Source organism: Monodelphis domestica, chromosome 5, assembly GCF_027887165.1.
Source record: "Monodelphis domestica isolate mMonDom1 chromosome 5, mMonDom1.pri, whole genome shotgun sequence".
Lineage (NCBI taxonomy): Eukaryota > Metazoa > Chordata > Mammalia > Didelphimorphia > Didelphidae > Monodelphis > Monodelphis domestica.
The window spans coordinates 213,052,390-213,073,561 of NC_077231.1; the positions used below are offsets into that span (position 1 = coordinate 213,052,390).

Consider the following 21,172-nt stretch of genomic DNA (forward strand, 5'->3'; position numbering starts at 1 on the left):
AATTATCTGATTTGTAAGCCCTTCATCTCCTGGAGTCAAGCTCAGTCCTCACATAAAAGTAACATTATCAGTAGGGTGTCAAACAAATATATGTTGAGATAGAAGAAAATGATTAATGGATCGAATTTAGCAGGTTTTGAGGAGGAAGTTGGGAGGGAGCCCTCTTTAGACTTGACTGCATTCTCTCTGGTGCCCAAGAAGATATCCCAAAACAAAATATCTTTCAAAGACAAAATTAAACATTGAGCATACAATATAGGCAGAATTATTGACGCCCGGTGGCCTTTTATAGGTGCCATCACTGTCTGTAGTGATCAATCTATCCTTCTCAGCATCAGTGGGGCTTCCATTGATCTGGTGCTTCCGGCGCTGCTTCGGAGAACGTTTTGCACGGGAACTGTGAGAGGAAAAACAGAAATTAGACTTTGAGGAGAGGTGTGATAATGAGAATCTGAAAAAGGATGGCGAACAAGGGAACCGAGAAAACGATCATAGGACTTGGTAATGAAGAGAGTAACCTGAAGAACATTTCAAAGGAAGAATAGCATGTGGCCATTGTTGGACTCGAGAAGGAGAGACATAATTCCAAGAGGATTCTACAGTCTTTGACTATTAGTGACTTACAAAATGGTAGCACTAACACCTAGAGGTAAGGAAGTAGGGAAGAGTGAGAGTTGATTTTAGCAGGAAGATGAGGACTACTGTTTTGGACAGTTGTTTGGTTTTTTAAAATAATATCCTCTTATTGCTATTTTCATAATGTTTTCTATTCAACAGTTATAGTGTAATAAATAAAAAATATTGGCAAATAATTTTCACATTAATAATAGATAAAGCTGAGAATCTGAGTATTTTTGCAGTTTGAAGACTTTTCTTGGTAAAGAACTCAATTCCTACATAACTTTATTTAAATGGAAGACATCCCCTTTCCTGTTAGAATTACAAAAGAAGTTTCCTGGTATAAAAACATCTAAATATAGAATTTCTAAATAAGGTATCACCTAGAATAATGGTATTATGACCCAACTTTGGACTTTTAAAAAACAAATTATAAAGTGGAGAGAAGTACTATATTCACAGAAAAGTTTAAGATAGACCAAGTCCTTCCCTTTAAGAAGTAAGTAATATTAGAGCACTGACAAGACCAGACATTGAAGAAAAGTGGGTTAGGAAATCAGATGGATCTTGTGTCAGTATTAGTTTTTCTGGGTTTCCTTCTGAATCTTCCCCAAACATACCTCTTTCTTGGCTCTATGAACACAGAAGGCACACTGGCTGCAGGGTCCAAGATCTTGTCAATCTGCATCTGAGCCCTTCGATACACCCGATGTCGTTCTTTGGTGTCGCCCACTGACAGGTCATCAACCACTGGAAAATCATAATGTCCTCTGCGCTTGGCTCGGAGACGTATCTTGTTTCGGTGGTGTTCAATCTCTGACTTATGCCGAAGGGCAGTCTGGATCTTTTTTTTTTTTGAGGGAAGAAATACGAGAGAATTAATGTCCATAAAGAGCTTTCTGTAAAATGTGCTCAGCAGGAACACCTTGGCTACAGTTTGATTCCTGCCATTTCTTCAAAGTCCCATATTAGAAGGGAATGAGTAACAAACTGAGAGCCAAGAAGCATGAGTTCTAATCCTTGTTCTGCCCATAACTTCCCTTATCCATCTCATCTGACTTCTTTGGGCCTCAGTTTTGCTCATCTACAGAATGAAGAGGCTGAACTTTTATTATTATTATTATTATTATTTGCCTCTCTACTATTATAGAATGGATACTAAGTATTGATTCTAAGGCAGAAGAGTGCGATACACTGTTGGGGATTACAGTGACTTGCCCAGGGTCACACAGCTAAGAAGTGTCTGAAATAAGATTTGAACCCAGGATCTCCTATCTCTAGGCCTGTCTCTCTAACCACTGAAACACCTAGCCACTCCACCCATGACATTTTTTTTTAAAAGAACATAAATACCTCTTTGTTGATTTTGTTAGTTTCTGCCACTCGGTCAGTTAGTACTGGGTGCTGAACTGGAGGTGTTGCAATTGGCTGCATGGCAATCAACTGGATCTTACTGGGGACCCGTCTGCTAGCTTCTGAAGAGCGGGATATCCTATCCACATGTTCAAAGATTGATGCTGATGAATGCTGTTCATTTCCAGTACTGGTGAGTGGTGGTCCTAAAATCAATAGCAACAACAACATCAGCAAAAACCCATGAAGAAAAGAGGGTAATCTTGACAAAACAGTTAACTAAAATATTAGCAACTTCATTGCTATTACAGATTGGGCATGATAAAGTCTTTTGCTAGATCCCCCAAGTCTGAGGGTATCTAGAGGGCCTCCTGAAGGCCATCCCTATTTTCTCAAATCCTTCCTTCTCCAGGTATTGCAGTGCTTGATACCCAACATACTAATAAAGAAACTAGGGACCTGTCCAAGATCACGCAAATGGTGTGAGTATCTGAACTAAGATTCAAACCCAGGTCTTCTGAATCCCCAAGTCTTATTCTCTTTTCACAATACCATCCTGTTGCTTTTACATTTTGGAAAGTATATTTTTATTTATTTCATTAAATATTTCCCAATTACATGTAAAAAAATTTTAACAAACATTTTTTAAATCTCTGAGTTCCAAATTCTCTCCTTCCTTTCACCCTTCTTAATAATATAAGCAATTTGATATTGCTTGTGAATTCTAGAAGGTTTTTTGTCTTTATATTTATTTTTTTACCGATTACATGTTTGTTTTCTTAAAACCAAAAATAAAGTTTCATTAATGTGGGGAGCTTTGGGAGAGGAAATTTCCCTACCAATAGAGGCTGGCATTTTCTTTAGGGTATAGCCAGGAACACTAAGAAATTAACTGACTTGTCCAAGGTTCCAGTTCAGTATCAGAGGCAGGACTCAAATCCATGTCTTCCTTACTCCAAGACTGACTCCAAGATTCTCTGTTCACTACCCCATATTGCTTTTCCTTTTAAACTGCCACCATTCCATATCACTGTGTCTCTTCTACCAGAGACAAAGGTTCACAATTAAACATTCATTCCTCTAGGTTAAGTATTGCCTTCTCTAAGAAAGACCTTTAAAAAGCACTTGTCTCTGGGAAAGAGACAGAAAAACCTATGGATGAATTTCTGTTTTCATTTTTAAGCTATCATCTTTTTCGTTGGGGGTTTTGTTTTGTTTCCTAAATGACAGATGTTCAGAAGGAAGGGTTAGCCTATTTAAGAATTCTGAAACAAGTTTTGAGTTTCTGGGTTATTTACCAGATAATCTTGAGTAATTTGAAACAAAATAACTTGTACCCTAGCTATTAGCTTTGATGATCATCTAGAAAGAATGAAGATTGAACGGCAAACTTGACTGCTAAAGAAATAGCCTCTTGACTGAAAAGAAATGATAGTTGGGAGGTTGTAGATGAGCAGACATATACAAGTTAGCCTTAATCCTTCTTACTTTTCTGTTTTGACTTGGGAAAAGCATACAGAAGAAAAGGGCAACAGAAACCCAATTTCTCTCTACAAAAACAACTCCATAGATTGTAGGTTAATCAGAGCACCAATAAGGAAAATCAACCCCTTTTGAAGATAGCTGAAGGTTTCTGACACTGTTCTAAAGTCCACAAATGAAGCCGTGGTTAATAGAGCATACTGAAGTCACCAGAAATAAGTGGAACCAGCAGAGAACACATACAAGCACAAGGTCCAAGCTTGACTTGATGCTTGAAAGACAACTGAAAGTTGGTTTTTGAGAAGTCAGATTTTTATGTGTAATATAAAATTTTCTGGTTAACTGAGCATATATATGTAACTTATAATTATCTACTAGGAAAAGCTTTCTTTCACTCATTCTTTAGTTATCAGAGAAAAGGCACTGGTTTGTCTTTTAAAATGATTAAATCAAAGAAAATATATATATATTTTAAAACCCTTCCTGCCATCTCTATGATTACATTGTTGTTATTGTTTAATTGTATCTGACTCTTTGTGACCCCATTTTGGTTTTATTTTTGGCAAAGATACTAGAATGGTTTGCCATTTCCTTCTCCAGATCATTTTGCAGATGAGGAAACTGAAGGCAAACAGATTTAAGTGACTTGTCCAGGATCACACAGCTAGTACCTGAGACTGGATTTGAACTCAGGTCTTCCTGACTCCAGGTTGGGCATTCTACCACTGCACCACCTAGTTGCTCCCACATTTCTATTATACAAGACACTTGAGCTTTGTGATAGAGTGAAAGATAGTGAATCAATCTCCAGCAAAAATTGACTTTCTATAGATATTTACATTTACTTATTTATTTTTAAAATATTCCCAATGCCTAAGATAATATCTTATATAGGAAACAATGTTTAATATGATGATAGTGATTCACTGTGGAGAATTAAGCAAATAATGGAAATTGGATTTCCCAGGTTAAATCATTTTTTTAAGTTCTAGAATTTGAAATGCTTTAATACTATCTTATTGGAATCCTTATATTACTATGAAAAATTCTCTAATACTATTATTAAATATCAAGTGAAATAATATTTGTAAAGCATTTTGCAAACCACTAAGTAAAATATAAATGTTAGCTATTATTATTATTATTATTACTACCACTAATTCTCTAAAAACCAAAATAGGAACAAACCACTTGGGGGCACTCTTCGTGCTTTGCCCTCATTGACACCTCCTGATGGTTTTTCCCCAGCTTCTCTCTCACTGGACTCTTCGCTTACTGTAGAGTCAGCATCTGAAGGAGAAACTCTGCAAAAACAAGACAATCCAGGAGAAAAACAAGGGTTACACATCAGCTGAGAAGTGCAAAACAGACTCAAAGAACCCAACATGTACAGGCAGAGCCCCAATTATCCTAAGCAAAGACTTTACTGTATGAGTGCATCAAGGACCACTTTAACAGTTATATAGACATTACTCATCATTTTGAGATTACTCAGTAGCCTGGTTAAACTGACATTTTGGACTGATACAGCACACCACACCGAACAGCTAATTGCACCCTGGGAAGTCCTGGAATGCAAACCACCAGATTGGAAGCGACAACGTCATACTATCTGGCACACAACCAGTTACTGAGCCAAAGCTCAGGCCAAAGTAGACCCAGAGATTCTTATCTGGTGCTGAATTATTCTGATCTGGGAGACCAGGTTAATCCTGGAGTCATTCTAAAGATCTGGATATGTGGGAAGGGGAATTCCATTAAGGACCATCCTAGAACCAGCTCTTTTAGTTTTTTGGACCACTGGAGCTAGCCTCAGTTTATCTTACTCAATGTCTTACCATGCAGTGCTGATTGCCAAGAGAAAATTTAGATTCTTTGTGTGTAAAACTGAAATGCCTGAATTCTCCATATATGCCAAAGTAGGCAAAAAATCTGGGTTAGTCATTCCTTCTAGAACCTTGCGTTCCCTGGTGCTTGCTTTAATGAAAAATGCCAGGACTTTCTGATATCTCCAAGGGATTCTGGAATGTTACATGAACTATCTTTTTGAATGCTGATTTTATTTAATCTTCTAAATTCAATTTTATTTTCAGTTCCAAAGTCTTTCTCCTCCCTCATTACTAAAAAGGCAAGAAAAATAAAGCCTATTGCAAATATGTATTATTATGCAAAACAAATTTCCACATTGGCCATGTTCCTCTCTTTCCCTCCAAAGGACCAAGAAAATGGAATAAAGAGAAGAAAATAAGTTTCAATCTACACTTATGATTTCATCAGTTTTCTATCTGGATGTGGAAAGCATGTGGAATTGAACGATCTCCATGACATGACATCGACAAAAAGGAAGCAAAAGAAATCTTGGGAAAAGAAGAGACAGGAGGAAACACAGTAGTTGCAACCTGTGGGCAAGTGAGCAGCTGGACTACTGGGAAAGATGATGCAGTATGTCACATTCTGGCATGGACTGGTCAACTTTTGATCTAGTTCGAATCTCTGCCACTAAATAGTTGAACTGTTCCAAATATCTGACAAATTCTTAAACACTTTCACTAAAGAAAGCTACATGACTTCTTTTGGCAGTCTGTTATGGTAATTCTTCTTTAAAAAATCTTACATCGTAGTAAAGCCTTGGATAGTTAAATCAATCTATTGCCTTGTTTTCACTTTGCTCGTGCACATATTCAGGGAGGTAAGCATCACTGGTCACCAAGTATTGAACTTAAACAGATTTAAAAGAGTAAAATACTCCACAGCATATAAGGCAGTATATAGAAATGTCCAATAATAACCTTCCTCTGTGACGGATGTTCTTTGAAGAGATCTTTGACTTGGGGCTTGGCACATCTCCATTTTCAGAGGGAGTAGTGTTATCCTTCACTGGTCCTGGCAGTGGTGCTGGCTCATGAATAATCAATATGTCATCTTTATTGTGTTGACCCAGATGCTGCTTGGCAAAATCAAATCCCTTCACACTAGGGATCTGAAGCTATTAACAAAGGAAAGACACAGGTAAAAGAAAATAGTCAATCTGTAATATAAAAAGTGGGTATAAAGAAAAGTAATGTCCATTGAAAGAGTACCAACCAGCAAACTAAGTGGTAGTTCCAGTTCTATTTAAAAAATTAAGCATCTACTCATGTACATGACATTGTACTAAGCCCTAGAGTAGATACACAAATCCAAAATTCTATACTTGTAAAAGGTAATAATGGGAAAATTGAGTTAGAGCAGGAAGGAACCTTGGAGTTTAAATCGAATTCCCCCATTTTAAAGATAAGGAAATAAGGCTAGCGAGATTAAATGACTTTCCCTGTCATTAATCAAAGAAACAGTTACTAAGTTTCTAAGAAAATATATTTTTTTAAACCCTTACCTTCTGTCTTAAATCAGTTCCAAGGCAGGAGAGAGGTAAGGGCAAGGCAATTAGGGTTAAGTGACTTGCACAAGATCACACAGGGAGGAGGTGTCTGAGGCTACATTTGAACCCAGGACCACCTTTCTCTAGGCCTGGCTCTCTATATCCACTGAGCTATTTAGCTACTCTCTATGACAGTCCCCTGAGATGGGATTTTAATTCAGTGCTTCCTATCCTGGGAGAAATAAACTTAGAAAGCTGAGTCACAATACTAGTTAAATAATATTATAAATTACAAATACAAACAATATCATAAAATATCATATGATCAATCGCTAATCCATAAGTGGTATTCACTCAGAAAAATTGGTTATAGGCTAGATTGGTCTAAGGAGTTTCCCTGGAAATGCTGGGACTAGAGCTGGTGTTCAAAGGGTAGCAAGCAAGAAAGGAAGGAAGAAAGGGCATTCTAGGCAGGAAGACAGAATCGAGAAAATACAAGTCATGTTTGGGGGGCTAAGAGGAACTGACTAGCTGGATTGAAGGATTCCTGCTGGAGAGTCTAAAGCTAGAGAGGCAGGTTAGGCAGGTTAAGGAGTTGGAACTTTGTCCTGTAGGTGATGGAGGCACAATGAAAAATTTCTGAAGAATTAAATAACATAATGAAAGTAGTGTTTAGAAGATGAATCTGATAATAATATGCAGAATAGATTATAGGAGATTTGGAGACACAGGGACAAGCTAAAAAGTGCCATGCCTCTATGACCTGCTATGAGGAGATAAAGCCTGAACTACAGTGATGGCAATGGAAAAAGCAAAGAAGGGACAGCACAGAAACACGTGGTAAATGAAGCAATTGACAAGTGAAGGAAAAGGAGGAATCAAAGATGACTCCACCAGTGAGTGGAACAAGGATAATAACGAAGGCAAGTTTGAAAGATAACATGCAATTCTGATTTTGAATTTAGACATATGTTTGAGGTGAAGAAGAAGAATAATGATAATGATAGTACTTATGTCATCCCTTATGGTTTTATAAAGTTCTTTACATATGGTATGTCATTTGATCCTCGAAATAGAGAGATAGTTTTCATTATTATCCTCATTTCAAAAGTGAAGAAATGGAGGCAAACAGAAGTTACGTGACTTGCCCAGAACACACAGACACTAATCTGAGGCCACATTTGAACTCAGGTCTTCCTCACTCTAATCTTAGCAATCTATCTCCTGAACCACCTAACTGCTTTCCATTTTGGAAATATAATACCCCTAACTCACCTAGAGTATACACGTGGGGAATCATTCTGGATGACAGCCTCTCACCTAACCTGGCCCTCTCTCAGCTTTCCAATCACCTCATTCCTTACTAACGACGGACAGATTAAGCATGCTAACACCCTTTATGCTAATCCTGCCTCTAAAGAGTTATCCAAGTAGAAACACATGGGAGGCAGTCTGGGAAATGGAAACAGAGCTGGAAAAAAGAAGATTAAGACTAGAAATACTGATTGGGAGTCCCCTGCAAGAGAGGTAATGGTTGAGGCTGGAATAGTCAGACACTTGGGAAACACTAACAACAAGGGGTCAGGAATAGTACTTTGGATTTAGGAAGATGAGTAGAGAGATGGCATTTAGGTGCTGCTGCCTACATCACTTACCTCATCACCTTCCCCCTGGACATAGCCAAAGTTTAGCTGCAAATTCAGGGAGACAGGGAGACAGGGGCTATCCATACTTCCTCTACCACTGCCCAATATCAGGGTGTCATGAGCACCATTCTGACCATTTTGTTTACTGTTCAAGTGCTTTTGACCTATTTCCATCTTTTAAAAAAATTTGGTAACAAGGCTCCCATTCAGTATCCTCGTATTATGTGATCTCAGGCAAGTTGCTTAACATTTTCTAGTTTCAGTTTCCCTGTCTAAAAATGGGGATAATATTCTACCTATCACAAAGAGTTGTTTAAAGGAGAAAATCAAATATTATTGAGGAAATGGCTTTACTAGCTATAAAACTGGAAGAGATTTTAGATGATCTAATGCAACTCCTACACTATACTCATAAGGATTCAAAGACTCAGAAAGGATGCTGCTCTAGGCAAAATATTTTAGTGACAGAAAAGAGTCCAGAATTCAGCTATAACAGCTATTGGTCTAATACTTGTTCCACTTTAATTTCCAAATTACTAACCCAACCTCTCCAATTTCTCCTTTTCAGCTCCAAACCTGCCTTTTTGCCCAACATTTAAGAGGCTCTGACTGAACAGTTAAAAATTTTTTTTTAAATTCAGTTTGAATACTCATGCAAGATAGTCATAGAATCACAGAATAATCAAAACTAGAAGGAATCTAAGAGGTCATCCAGTCCAACTTCTACCAGAAGTATAAATCGTGTCTAAACATCAGATAGTCAAAATGGACATGGATCTAATTTTTTTCTCTAGGTTTCCAAAAAAGGGATTTTATATGGGGTTTGGGCTTCATGTAATGTACTTTATTTCTTTCCATTTTCTCCTAATGCCTGCTTATTTGTTTCTATCTTTTCTGAAATGGAATTAATCATTTAACATATTTCATCTTGGGTTTCTCCTCTGCCATCTGAAGTCCCAGTCATGCTTCATATCACCCTGAACTCTTAGTCTTTAATGACCAACAGAGACAGACCCCTTTTCCTCAGTTCTGGAAACATGATACAAATGAACACTGTTATCCCTGGAAACAATATTCCTGGGCAGTGTCAATTCAGTGTCCCACTAGCTATCACTAGTTTAACTTTACAGACAAAAGGATTCCTCCCCAGCCACCACTTGCCACTTTTGTCTCCCTCATTAGGATGTAAATTCCTTGAGGGCAAGAACTTGCCTTTACTTTTGTACTTCTAACCCTAGCTCTTTTGCACAGGGAAAGTGCTTAGATGCTTTCTTTATTCATTCTTTCAGAAGGTTCACTTTAACTACTCTGTAATGACTACTACAAAGTGGTTCCCCCACAGATGCCAGTCCTCCATATACCAGAGTTCCTATAAACTAACCAAAACCTGTCAGAAAAGTACATGTGCTGTGGGAAATCAGGCATCCTTATCTCCACATCTTCTTCCATGGACCTTAAAAATTAATTAATTAATTAATAATATCTTTCCATTGTTTCATGATTCATGATTCCTCCCTCCCTTCGCTCCCCACTCCTGGAGCTGACAAGCAATTCCACTGAGTTATATATGTATCATTGTTCAACATCTATTTCCATGTTATTCACGTTTGTAATAGTGATCTTTAAAGCGAAAACCCCAATCACATCCGCATTGAACCATGTGATTGATCATATGTTTTTTCTTCTGCCATTTCTACTTCCACAGTTCTTTCTCTGGAGCGTTCTTTCTCAGAAGTTCCTTAGTATCATCCTGAATCATTGCATTGCTACTAGTAGGAATTTTCCAAGTATTTTGATAATCTCTTAGTGGATTTTTGACCCTTTTCCATTTCATTTAACATTCCCCATTCAATTTCATCCTGGTTATTTGGTATATAATATAATTTGCATTTTTCAGTTACTGAAATATACTTTTCCCACTATCAATGGAAGCAAAGTTTCACTATTCAATTTTACACCATTAATATCAAGCACAAGATTTACATTAATATTCATAATAGAACGTAAGCTACTTGAGGACAGGAACTTGTTTTACTTTCATCTTCATATCTCTAGGACTTCTTAGAGTGTTTGGCACCTACTGGGCACACAATAATTGCTGGATGATTGGTTGTTGCCTCTCATAGTAAGCACTACACTGCTTAGCCCCCCCTCCCCACTCTAACCCACCCATCTGCCTAGCCAGTCTCTTCATATACTGCTCATTGTCAAATATCACCTATAGCACTGGACATTTCTTCCACCAAGTGGATGTTAATTACTTCAATCAATCAACAATCATTAATAAGTACCTACTTGATATCAGGCTCAGAGCTGAGTGTTGGGGCTAAAAATATAAATGCAAAAGAGTCTTTGTCCAAAAAGAGTTTACATTCAAGGCCCTCATTTGTTGGTATCAGTTTTATTTGTCATGCTCTCATGGTGTTTTTCTTCAGTTTTGCATATATATCTTTTATGTGATTTGGAGGATCCAGTCAGTCTGTCACTCCAGTTTTATTTCAGCACCAAATCAAATTTCTAGCAGTTAATTTCTCCAACAGGGCGGGGCAAATTTAAAACTTGTTTCCTATATATTGTTTTTCTCAAATTTTGAATTTAATAACAACCATAATTATTATGATCATAATTCACATTTTACTTTAAAGTATTTCCAATGGATCTCCTACCTTTAAAAAATATTTAGTGACTTTTTGGTTCAAAGGCAATTTGTTCTTTCTTTGCCTTTGCCTCCCTGCTAAAGTCTCCCAGTAACTATGGAATTAAGAAAAACTTCATTTATGTATCATTATCTCATCCACAAACCGAGACTTGGATACCCATCTTAGAGACCTTGCCTCCACAACTCAGTTAGGACTTCAGGTCTTCCCTACTCAATTTCCCCAATTCAACATAAGCAAATGCTGTACACTCTTTGCTCATGGCTTTGGAGGTATAGTACCTCTGCAATCAGCAGATATGTTTTCAGGGACTATCTAGCTTTCATGGAGTTTTTATTTGACTTTCTGGTAATATACATATATATGTTAGTGATATATAACAGTATAATAAATAATATAATGGAAAAATAAAAGTAAATACAAATGAGTAATATATGACATATACATATATGTACATATAAATAATAGAATCTTTGGTTTAGAAAAAATGATAGGATTTAGAGCTAAAAGGAACCTTAGAGGAAACTAAAGTCTTGGGAGGTAAAATTATTTGTTCAAAGCTACTGCCCATAATCAAGGGAGCTGGAATTCAAATCCAGGTCCTCTGATAAGATCAAAGAGATGTTAGGGTCGGACCCAGTGAGAAAAGAGCCATGAATAAATGTTGGGGTCTAACCTAGGGAGAAAGAAGTCACAAATAATTCACATAGAAGATGCCTCTGTGTTCTCTCTAAGGCTAAAGCCTTGTTTGACATGGGCTGCAAGTGTCTTATCTGGGGAAATGTTCAAGGCTCATTCTGGAGTGTTTTCATAAGCCTCTAAGAGCTGTTTATGTTTTGTTCCTGACAACATTTTAGACCTCTTGTATGAACCCTCCATAAACGAAAAATCTTTATGTCATCTCGCAGGCAGATGACTCACCAATATACATATATCTTGACGTATGGATCTAATTGCCTAATGGAGCTCTCTCTATAAAAGCTTGTCCGTTTGTTATAATAAATGGAGTTAATGCATAATCCTTGTCTGACCCTACTTTGTTTCTCCCTCTCCCTTTTTCTCTTGGTGTCGGAACTCTAGCATCAATAGTCCTCTGACTCCAAATTCAGTGCATGCTCTTTGCATGACAGCAAGCTACCTCTTCATCTCTAGGAAAGATCTGATGGTGGCCCTATAGGTATTCTACAGATCTTTGGCTCCAGGGCCAAAATCCTATTCCATGTTTTCTCTTTTTAAATAAAAAACAAATTTTTATTTTTATTTTGTTTTACATCACCAGTATTTTTTCCTGGTATTTTCCCTCATCTCTCCTCTCAGAAAATCATCTCAGGTAAGAATATTTTTAAAAAGAACAAGAAAAAAAATCAGCAAAACTGATCAAAACACTGAAAAAATCTAAAAGCATATGTGATGTTCCACACCCGTGGACCCACCCATGCTCTCTATAACTATATGTTTGTACAGGCTTTTGACAAAGCAGTGAAAGCCAAACACAGACTATATCCACTCAATAGTTTTCCAGTGATGCCTTATATACAGGATTAACTCCATTTTCAATATTCTCTCACCATCTAGGAAAGGTCAAAGAGTACACATCATTGTCCCATTTTTGAGAAGGAACCAGGAAATAGATGTGTGTATGTCATTAATTTCATGTATGCCCATGACACCTGTGAAATACTGATAATTCACTTCCTGGTTCTGTCTGGCAGTAGCTTAAAGTAAGTCTGTCTGATTCTTCCCACATCATCCTCAGCTGGTTCTTGATGATAACAAAAAGTGGTCAACACAAGAATCTACACTGGAGAAAAATTATCTTTCTAGAGAAGGGGAAGAAAAAATGGAATATGAGCTTCTTTGAAGAAAAGAATCCACTACTTTTTTTACCCCTTCCTCAAGAGACCATTTATAGGTTCATCATTTCATTAAAAATAAACTAAACAGTTACCCTGACCCAGAGTATAGATTGTATATTATAGATGCCATATGCAGAATAAGCATTATTCAGGAAGTTACACAAGGCAAGCTAGGATTACCTAGGAGCCTTTAATAATTTTTAGAATCAGAGAAGCAGCATAGTATATTAGATGGCATGCCCAAAGTGAATTTGGAGAGACCTGAATCCTGCCTTTGACCCATTTTAGCTGTGCAATCACAGACTTAACCTTTCTGAACCTCAGTTTCCTTATCTGTAAAACAGGAATAACAATACCTGTAGTGCCAGCTGTATAAAGTTGTGGCAAGGATTAAACATGATTCTATTTGTTAAGTGTTTGGCAACCTTTAAAGTGCTACTATTCTTTTTGGAGCCAAGTTTTAGGAAAAATAGTTCTTTCATTTTAAATGTTGGTGACGTGTTGAAGGTAGGTGATGCTATAAGACTGTGAATCATGTAACACTAGAATCTCAGAAGACTAAAAATTGTAGGGGATCCAGAGAGGAATTGGAAGTATATGTGGCAGATGTAACCAGATATGACACTATCGAAAACATGCATGACTTGGAAAAGGAAGTGGGACAATCATGTATTGAGCATGAGATGGAATAGATGGGAAACCTGTGGGCTAAATCTGTAGCTTAAAAATCTTAATATATGTATTAAATATATAAATATATATAAATACATGTAAATATATATACTTATATATATTTAATATACACATCAAATAAATAAATAAATATATATATTAAAAATCCAGAAGAAAGTTTCCAGAATGTTGAGCAGATCCTCTGCGGAGAATTTACAGAAGGATGGGAATGAGAAAAGGATAGAACAGGGAGGTACAGAAGATTTGAGGATTTATACAAGTGAAGGAACCCATCATCAATCAATCAAGCATTTAAGTGTCTGCTATGTGGCAGGCACTATGGTATGCTCTAAAGCAAGTAAAGACAACCTCTACTCTTAATTCCAATTCCAAAGATGTCAGCTTGCTTGAATCTTGATAACTTTTTTGGTCTTCCTAAACAGTCATTCCATCATGCTCCAGGCACTCTCTCTGGTCACCTACAACTCCACAGAAATTGCCATGTCCCCATCTGGGTACCCTCTGCTACTTCCTAACCCCACTCACTACCCGATGTTCAGTTACACTTTTATGTTGGACTGAGTCAGATGTTTTTGGACAATTCCACTCCCCAGACTGAACCTATATGGACAATGATAACCTACCTAAACTCACTCCTCAATATTTAACATACTCCTAACCCTTCATTCTCTCCTCATACCAGTGATTCTGAACCCCTGGTGGGCATTGTTTCTGCACCTGTCTCAGCCTATTTCTAGCTACTTCCTTGTTCATTTCCCTCTCAACCAAAATCCCACCAACATCCCCATAAAGCTAACCAACCCTTTCATCATGCTCTCCACAATGCCTACTTTGTAGTTAACAAAATGGCTTTCTTTTTAGATTTTGCTTTCTCGCTCTCTTCTCCTTTCCCACTCATTAAACCTGGCTTGCTCTTGTTGATGCCACTTCCCTGGTCAACCTTTCCAACATGGGTTGCACCTTCATTTATACTCCTGACTCACTGGTAATGGTAGAAGAGGTGGATTACTCCTTGGAGCTGATAGTCACTCTCCCTTTACCACTCTCTCTCTCAGTAACTACTCCTTTGAAATTCACTCAATCCATATTAATCATATATTCAAGATTCTGGCAGTTGTTGTCTTTAAACCTACAGGGTTCTCTTCTTTCTTCATTGAGTTCAATGCCTGATACCTAGCCTAGTCTTTCTCCACTCCCTAACACCTGCTCTAATACTAGAAGAATTCAACACACACATTAATACTTCCTCAAACACTGTAAACTCTAACTTCCTCAACTTAATCATTTCCCATGACCTTCTCTACTCCTACCCAAAGAAGATGGTCTATCTTGATCCATCACCCACAAATGCACCATGTCCATGTGTATGAACTCTCAAATTCCTTTATTTGACCACAATCTCATCATTCTACCTTTCCCTCTACCTTTCACCTCTAAAACCAAATCTCTACCTTCAGCTATTTCCCAGGCCATCACCCTGTATTGGCTACACTCCCCTTTTCCCATCAACCCTTCAATGAACCAGTTTGTCTCTATATTTTTCTCTTCTCTTTTGTCCTTCCCCACTTATTCTATTGAAAATCTTGTCCAGCCAAATGTAAATGCTGGATTATTGACACCATTAACCACCTTTGCTCTATCTCACTTGCAGCTAAATGAAGCTGAAGAAAATCATGTTGACTGGATTTACTTCAAATTTATATTACATAATCTCAACTGGGCCCTCACTGTGGCAAAGCGATAAAGTTTTATACCTTTTTAATTGCCTATGCCACTTACCACAGTGGCCTTTCCAAACTTCTTTCCTCATCCCTTTGGCTAAGGATTTTGCCTCACAGAAAATATTGAAAACATTTGAAAAGAGCTCCTTCCTTTGCCTTCTTCATCTTATATCACCCAGAAGCTTTGTGTCCCATTATGGTCTCATCCCTGTCTTATATGAAGAAGTGGCCCTTCTCCTTACCAAGGCATTCCTCAGCATGCACAAATAATCTCATCTCATTCTATCCTGTCTTCTCCCTCTACCATTTCCACTCTCCCACTAATCTTCAGTCTCTGTTTACTAGTTGTGACCCTACTGCCTATAAGCATGCCTAGATGGCCCTAGTCCTTAAAAAAAAAAAAAACAACCTTCCTTGATCCATCCATTTCTACTACCTATTGTCTCAATACTATCTCATTCAGCAAATCTAATGAGTTTTTTCAGTTCTCATCTTTCTTGATCTCTATGGAATCTTTAACATTGTTGACTGCCTTCCCAGATATTCTCTTTTCTAGGTTTTCATGACATTGGTTGAATAAAACATTCATTAACTGCTTATTAGGGGAAAAGCACTGTGTGGGTTTCTGATCTCAAGGACCTCACATTCAAATGAAAGAGAAAACACATATGGAAGGTTTAAACTACAAGTCAAATGGAGAAGTCCTATGGCCTTTTGGGCACGGCAGCAAACATGTAAATGTCCCTTCTTAGATGCCATTTCCACTGATAAAATTATATTAGTTTCTATTGTTGAGTCATTTGATAATGCCAAGAACTTTGGTAACAAGAATTTTCTTTTAGGAGTCTTTACTAGGTATGGCAGTATTACCTATAGGAGCAGTTGCCAGGTTGTGTGTCCATATAGGTTTCTTCCCAGAATAATGCCTGAGGTCACTGGTTTAGAAGCATTCTATTCCAAGGCCAGCACTGGTGAAGACATGGCACACTTGCAGAGCCAGCACTCAGGCGTGAGGGGGAGATGCTCTGTTCCCTCTCTTCTCAGAGCCCAAGGACTTTTTTTGCATGCCCCACCCCTCCATCCAGTCACCCAAAGCAAGCACTTTCTTCCTCAGCTCTCTTTGGTAATGGGAGGGCTCACAGACAGCTTGAATTTTCCTTCTGGGCACTCAAACTCAGAAAAGGCTCACCAAGGAGGCCCAGGCTATAGCGATCAAAGCATGAAATTTAATGCTATTCAAGGGTGGTGGATTCTTGGCTGTCCTTCCCAGTGCCTTGTTGCTTCATTGAGGTTGATCTGACTGTCCCTTTTTTGACGGTTGGTATTGGTGGGCATGGCTGACCCCTTCTCTAAGTGAGTTGCTTCCCCAGATGATGGTAGTGAAGACTGAGAAGAAAGCAGATCACTGGTAATGGGAACAGGAGAGAGGAACCCTTATTATCATGATATCTGAACTTAGTGAGCTGGGCTATCTTTAGTGTCTGGAGGTCTGGTTTCTCCTAGTTCTTCTACTTCTCTGAGTATTCTTTAATCTCCTTTGTAGGATCTTCATTCAGGTCATGCCCACTAATCATGGGTGTCTCCCAAGTTATTTCCTAGGTCCTTTTCTCCATGGACACTGTTTCGCTTGGTAATTGCATCAGTTTAAACTATCATCTCTATGCAGATAACTCTCAGATCAATCTGCCTAGCCCTAAACTCTAGCTTCACATCTCCAAAAACCTATTGGACATTTCAAACCAGATTTCTCATAGGGATCGTAAATGAACACATCCAAAATGGGCCTCCTGATCTTTCACCTTAAACCCTCCCTTCCTTCTGTGCTTCCCTATTACTGTTAAAATTGCCATCATCCTTTCAGTCACCCAGGCTGCTAATCCAAGTGCCATTATAAACTCTTCATCCCCACCCCCAAATCCACTATGTTGGAGATCCTGTCCATTTTAACCTTCTTAACATTGCTTATACATGATACTACCACCAACTTTATCACCTCACATTTAGACTACTGCAAAAGCCTACTAATTGGTCTCTCTGCCTCAAGTCTCTCTCAAGTCCTGTCCATCCTCCAATCAACTATTAAACTGTTCTTCCTAAACCTCAAACCTGATTATATCACCTCTTTTATTCAATCAACTCCAATCACTCCCTATTACCAGAGGATCAAGTATAACACCGAATTTTGTTCATCTAACCCCTTCCTACCTTTCTAGGATTCTTAAAATGACTTCCCACAAAAGACTATGATTTAGTGACATTGGTCTTCAAACATGATATCTCATCTCCTAACTCCAGGCTTTTTTCATTGGCTGTCCCTAGTGCCTAGAACTCTCTTCCTCCTCATCTCCACCTCTTGGTTTCCCTGGCTTTCTCCAAATCTCAGTTGTAGTCTCACCTTTTACAAGAAACCTTTCCCAGTCCTCCTTCCTTATCAGACTGCCCCAATTTATTCTGCATAAATTTTGTTCATACATAATTGTTTGCATGCTGTCTCCCTCATTAGAGCCAAGAGATGCCCAAAAGCCAGGACTGTTTTCTGCCTTTCTTTGCTTCTCCAGTACTTAACACAGTATCTGATATATGGTAGGTACTTAATAAATGCCTGTTAATCGACTCTCTAAGATCACACATTTCATATCTATATCTATATATACATATATATATACACACACACATATGTGTATTCATAATATAGCACATAATATACCAGAAAATTTGGAAAATAATAATGGCCACTGGATTGGATTTATCCTAAAGAATCCTAAAGAAGGGTAATGCCAAAGAATGTTCAAATTACTGAACAACTGTGCTCATTCACACACTAGGAATGTTATGCTTAGGATTCTGTAAGCTAGTCTTCAGCAATATATGAACTGAGAATTACCAGAAGAGCAGCCTGGTTTTCAAAGAGACAGAAGAACTAGAGACCAAATTGCCAAAATTTGCTAGATTATGGAGAAATTAAGTGAGTTCCAGAAAAACATCTATTTCAGCTTTACTGACTACATTAAACTCTTTGATTGTGTGGTCACAACAAAATGTAGCAGGTCCTCAAAGAGATGGGAGTACAAGATCATCTTACTTGTCTCCTTAGGAACCTCTATGTGAATCAAGAGATGACAGTTAGAACTGAACATGGGACAATTGATTGCTTTCATATTGGAAAATGAGTATGACAAGGCTGTATATCATCCTTATTTATTCAACTTTTATGCAGAGTACATCATATGAAATGCCAGGTTGGATGAATCAAAAGCTAGGATTAAAGTTGCTGGGAGCAATATCAACAACCTCCAATATTTAAGTATGGAATAATTTGATCTCCACTCTGATGGCAGAAAGTGAAGAGGAATTAAGAAGCATTTTGATGAGGGTAAAAGAGGGCAAAACCTATCTTGAAGCTTACTATAAAAAATAAACATGGTAGCTGGTCACATCTCTTTCTGGCAAATAGAGAGAAGAAATGGAAGCAATGCCAAATTTTATATTCTTTTATTTTTATTTTTTTTATTTTTAAAACCCTTACCTACCTTGGAGTCAATACTGTGTATTGGCTCCAAGGCAGAAGAGTGGTAAGGGCTAGGCAAGGGGGGTCAAGTGACTTGCCCAGGGTCACACAGCTGGGAAATGTCTGAGGCCAGATTTGAACCTAGGACCTCCTGTCTCTAGGCCTGGCTCTCAATCCACTGAGCTACCCAGCTGCCCCCTAAATTTTATATTCTTGGGCTCAAAGACCACAACAAACTGTGAATACAGCCATGAAATTTAATTGTTCCTTGGAAGGAAAGCTATGGCAAATCTGGATAACATACTAAAAAGCAGAGATATCACACCTCGCTAATAAATATAGTTTATAGTCAAATTATAGTTCAAACTATGTTTTTTCAGTAGCAATGTTATGGCTGTCTAAGTTGGACTATAAGGAAGGGGGACGACCACAAAATTGATATTTTGGAATTGTGGTGATGGAGACATTTAAGAATCCCTTGAACAGCAAAGGAGATCAAATCAGTCAATACTTAAAGAAATTAACTCTATTCACTGGAAGGTCAAATACTGAAGCTGAAGCTGAAGTACTTTGTTCATGTAATGAGAAGACAAGACTCACTGCAAAAGATCCTGGTGTTGGGAAAGACTGAAGGCAAAAGGAGAAGGAGATGGTAGAGGATGAGATGAATTATGGGGTGTTATGGAAGCAATGAACATGAAGTGAACAGACTTCAAGAGACAGCAGATGATAGAAGAGTCTGGTGTGCTGTAGTCCGTGTTCAGTCATGTCTAACTGAATGACACACTTTCAATGCATATGTGCATTTATATATATATATATATATATATCCTTAAATGTGTGCCTATATACATATGAGAGAGAGAGAGAGAGAGAGAGAGAGAGAGAGAGAGAGAGAGAGAGAGAGAGAGAGAGAGAGATTGAGAAAGAGAGTGTAAGTTCTTTGTACCTTGATGAGGTGAACTGGAGAATTAGCCTGAAGAGAATGCCTTATGCAAAATAGCAAAGAAGTGCCTGGTGACTTTTTGGAAAGTTAACAGTTCTTAAGCTCCAAAAGCTATTGAATTGTGGATACACTGATCCAGTGCTACCACTACTATGTCAATAATGCCAAAAAGACCAAAGAAAAAGAAAAATTATGTATATGCACAAAATATTTGCAGCAGCTCTATTTATGGTGACAGAGAATTTGAAACTGAAGAAGTGACCAACTGGAGAATGGCTAAACAATTTTTGGCATGAAAATGTGATGAAATAATACTGCGAAATGGAGAAGAGGATGGTTTCTGAACAACCTGAGAAGACTTGCGTGAACTGATGCAGAGCAAAGTGAGCAGAACTAGGAAAACGATTTATAGAATAACAATGATACTGTAAGACAAGCAACTTTGAAAGATGCAGGAACTCTAATTAACACGACCAACCACAATTCCAGAGAATTTATGATGAAACAGGCTACCTACTCATGTCCTAATAAAGAGAGAGTAGATTGAGTGTTCATCATTTTTTTTAATATGGTCAATGAATGTACAAATTTGTTTTGCTGTACTATACATTTTTTGTATGAGGACTTTGTTTTTCTTGCTATCTCAATGTGGAGGCAAGTGATTAAAGGAGAAGTTAGATGTTCATTTTTTTAATTAAAAAGAAAGGAAATGTAATATGTCCTAAGTATGGTAAGAGTCCAACTGAATGTGGTTATATCATATCCCAGGTACCAAGACCACACCAGTCCTTTGGAAAGGAGAAATTACAATGAGACATGTAAAAATACCCTCAGGAAAGCTTTTTAGAATGTTCTGTAGTCAAGAGAAGATTGCCATTGTTAGCATTTACAATAAAATGGAAATAATTTTTCATAAGAAAGTGTGTTTTCAGGGGGCAGCTACTGGCTAGGGGCTCAGTGGGTTGAGAGTGAGAATGAGGGACAGAAGGTCCTAGGTTTGAATCTGGCGTCAGACACTTCTTGGCTGTGTGACTCTGGGCAAATCACTTAACCCCCACTGCCTTGCCCTAACTGCTCTTCTGCCTTGATTCCAAGACAGAAGGTAAGGGTTTTTGTTTTTTTTTAAAGTGTGATTCCTAAGTTATATTCAATTAAAAGTTGAAAGAGAACAAAATCCACTGTAGTCTTATGTTGGCATCCCAGTCAGCAGTTTTACGATCATTCTCATAATGAGGTGTGGGTTTTGTTATTTCCGCTTTTGGTGCTTAAGACATCAGGTAGATGCCTCACATCTCCCCCCACCTTGGAAGACAACGGGCAATATCTGGCTGACT

General features: G+C 37.9%; 1 protein-coding gene across 5 annotated transcripts in view; it reads right to left on the reverse strand.

The window, feature by feature from the left end:
- The window catches only part of KIAA1549 (KIAA1549 ortholog), a 181,215-nt gene that overhangs the window by 53,858 nt on the left and 106,185 nt on the right, over nt 1-21,172 (reverse strand). For all 5 annotated transcript variants that reach the window (XR_008912321.1, XR_008912320.1, XM_056799748.1 and 2 more), the window contains exons 11-15: nt 6,243-6,439; nt 4,642-4,757; nt 1,972-2,177; nt 1,239-1,462; nt 253-397 (exon numbers count right to left, since the gene is read on the reverse strand). Coding sequence is in view for 3 of the 5 variants with exons in the window: in XM_056799748.1 (XP_056655726.1) it covers nt 253-397; nt 1,239-1,462; nt 1,972-2,177; nt 4,642-4,757; nt 6,243-6,439 (888 nt within the window). In the remaining 2 variants the exon portion in view is untranslated. The remainder of the gene's footprint in view (nt 1-252; nt 398-1,238; nt 1,463-1,971; nt 2,178-4,641; nt 4,758-6,242; nt 6,440-21,172) is intronic.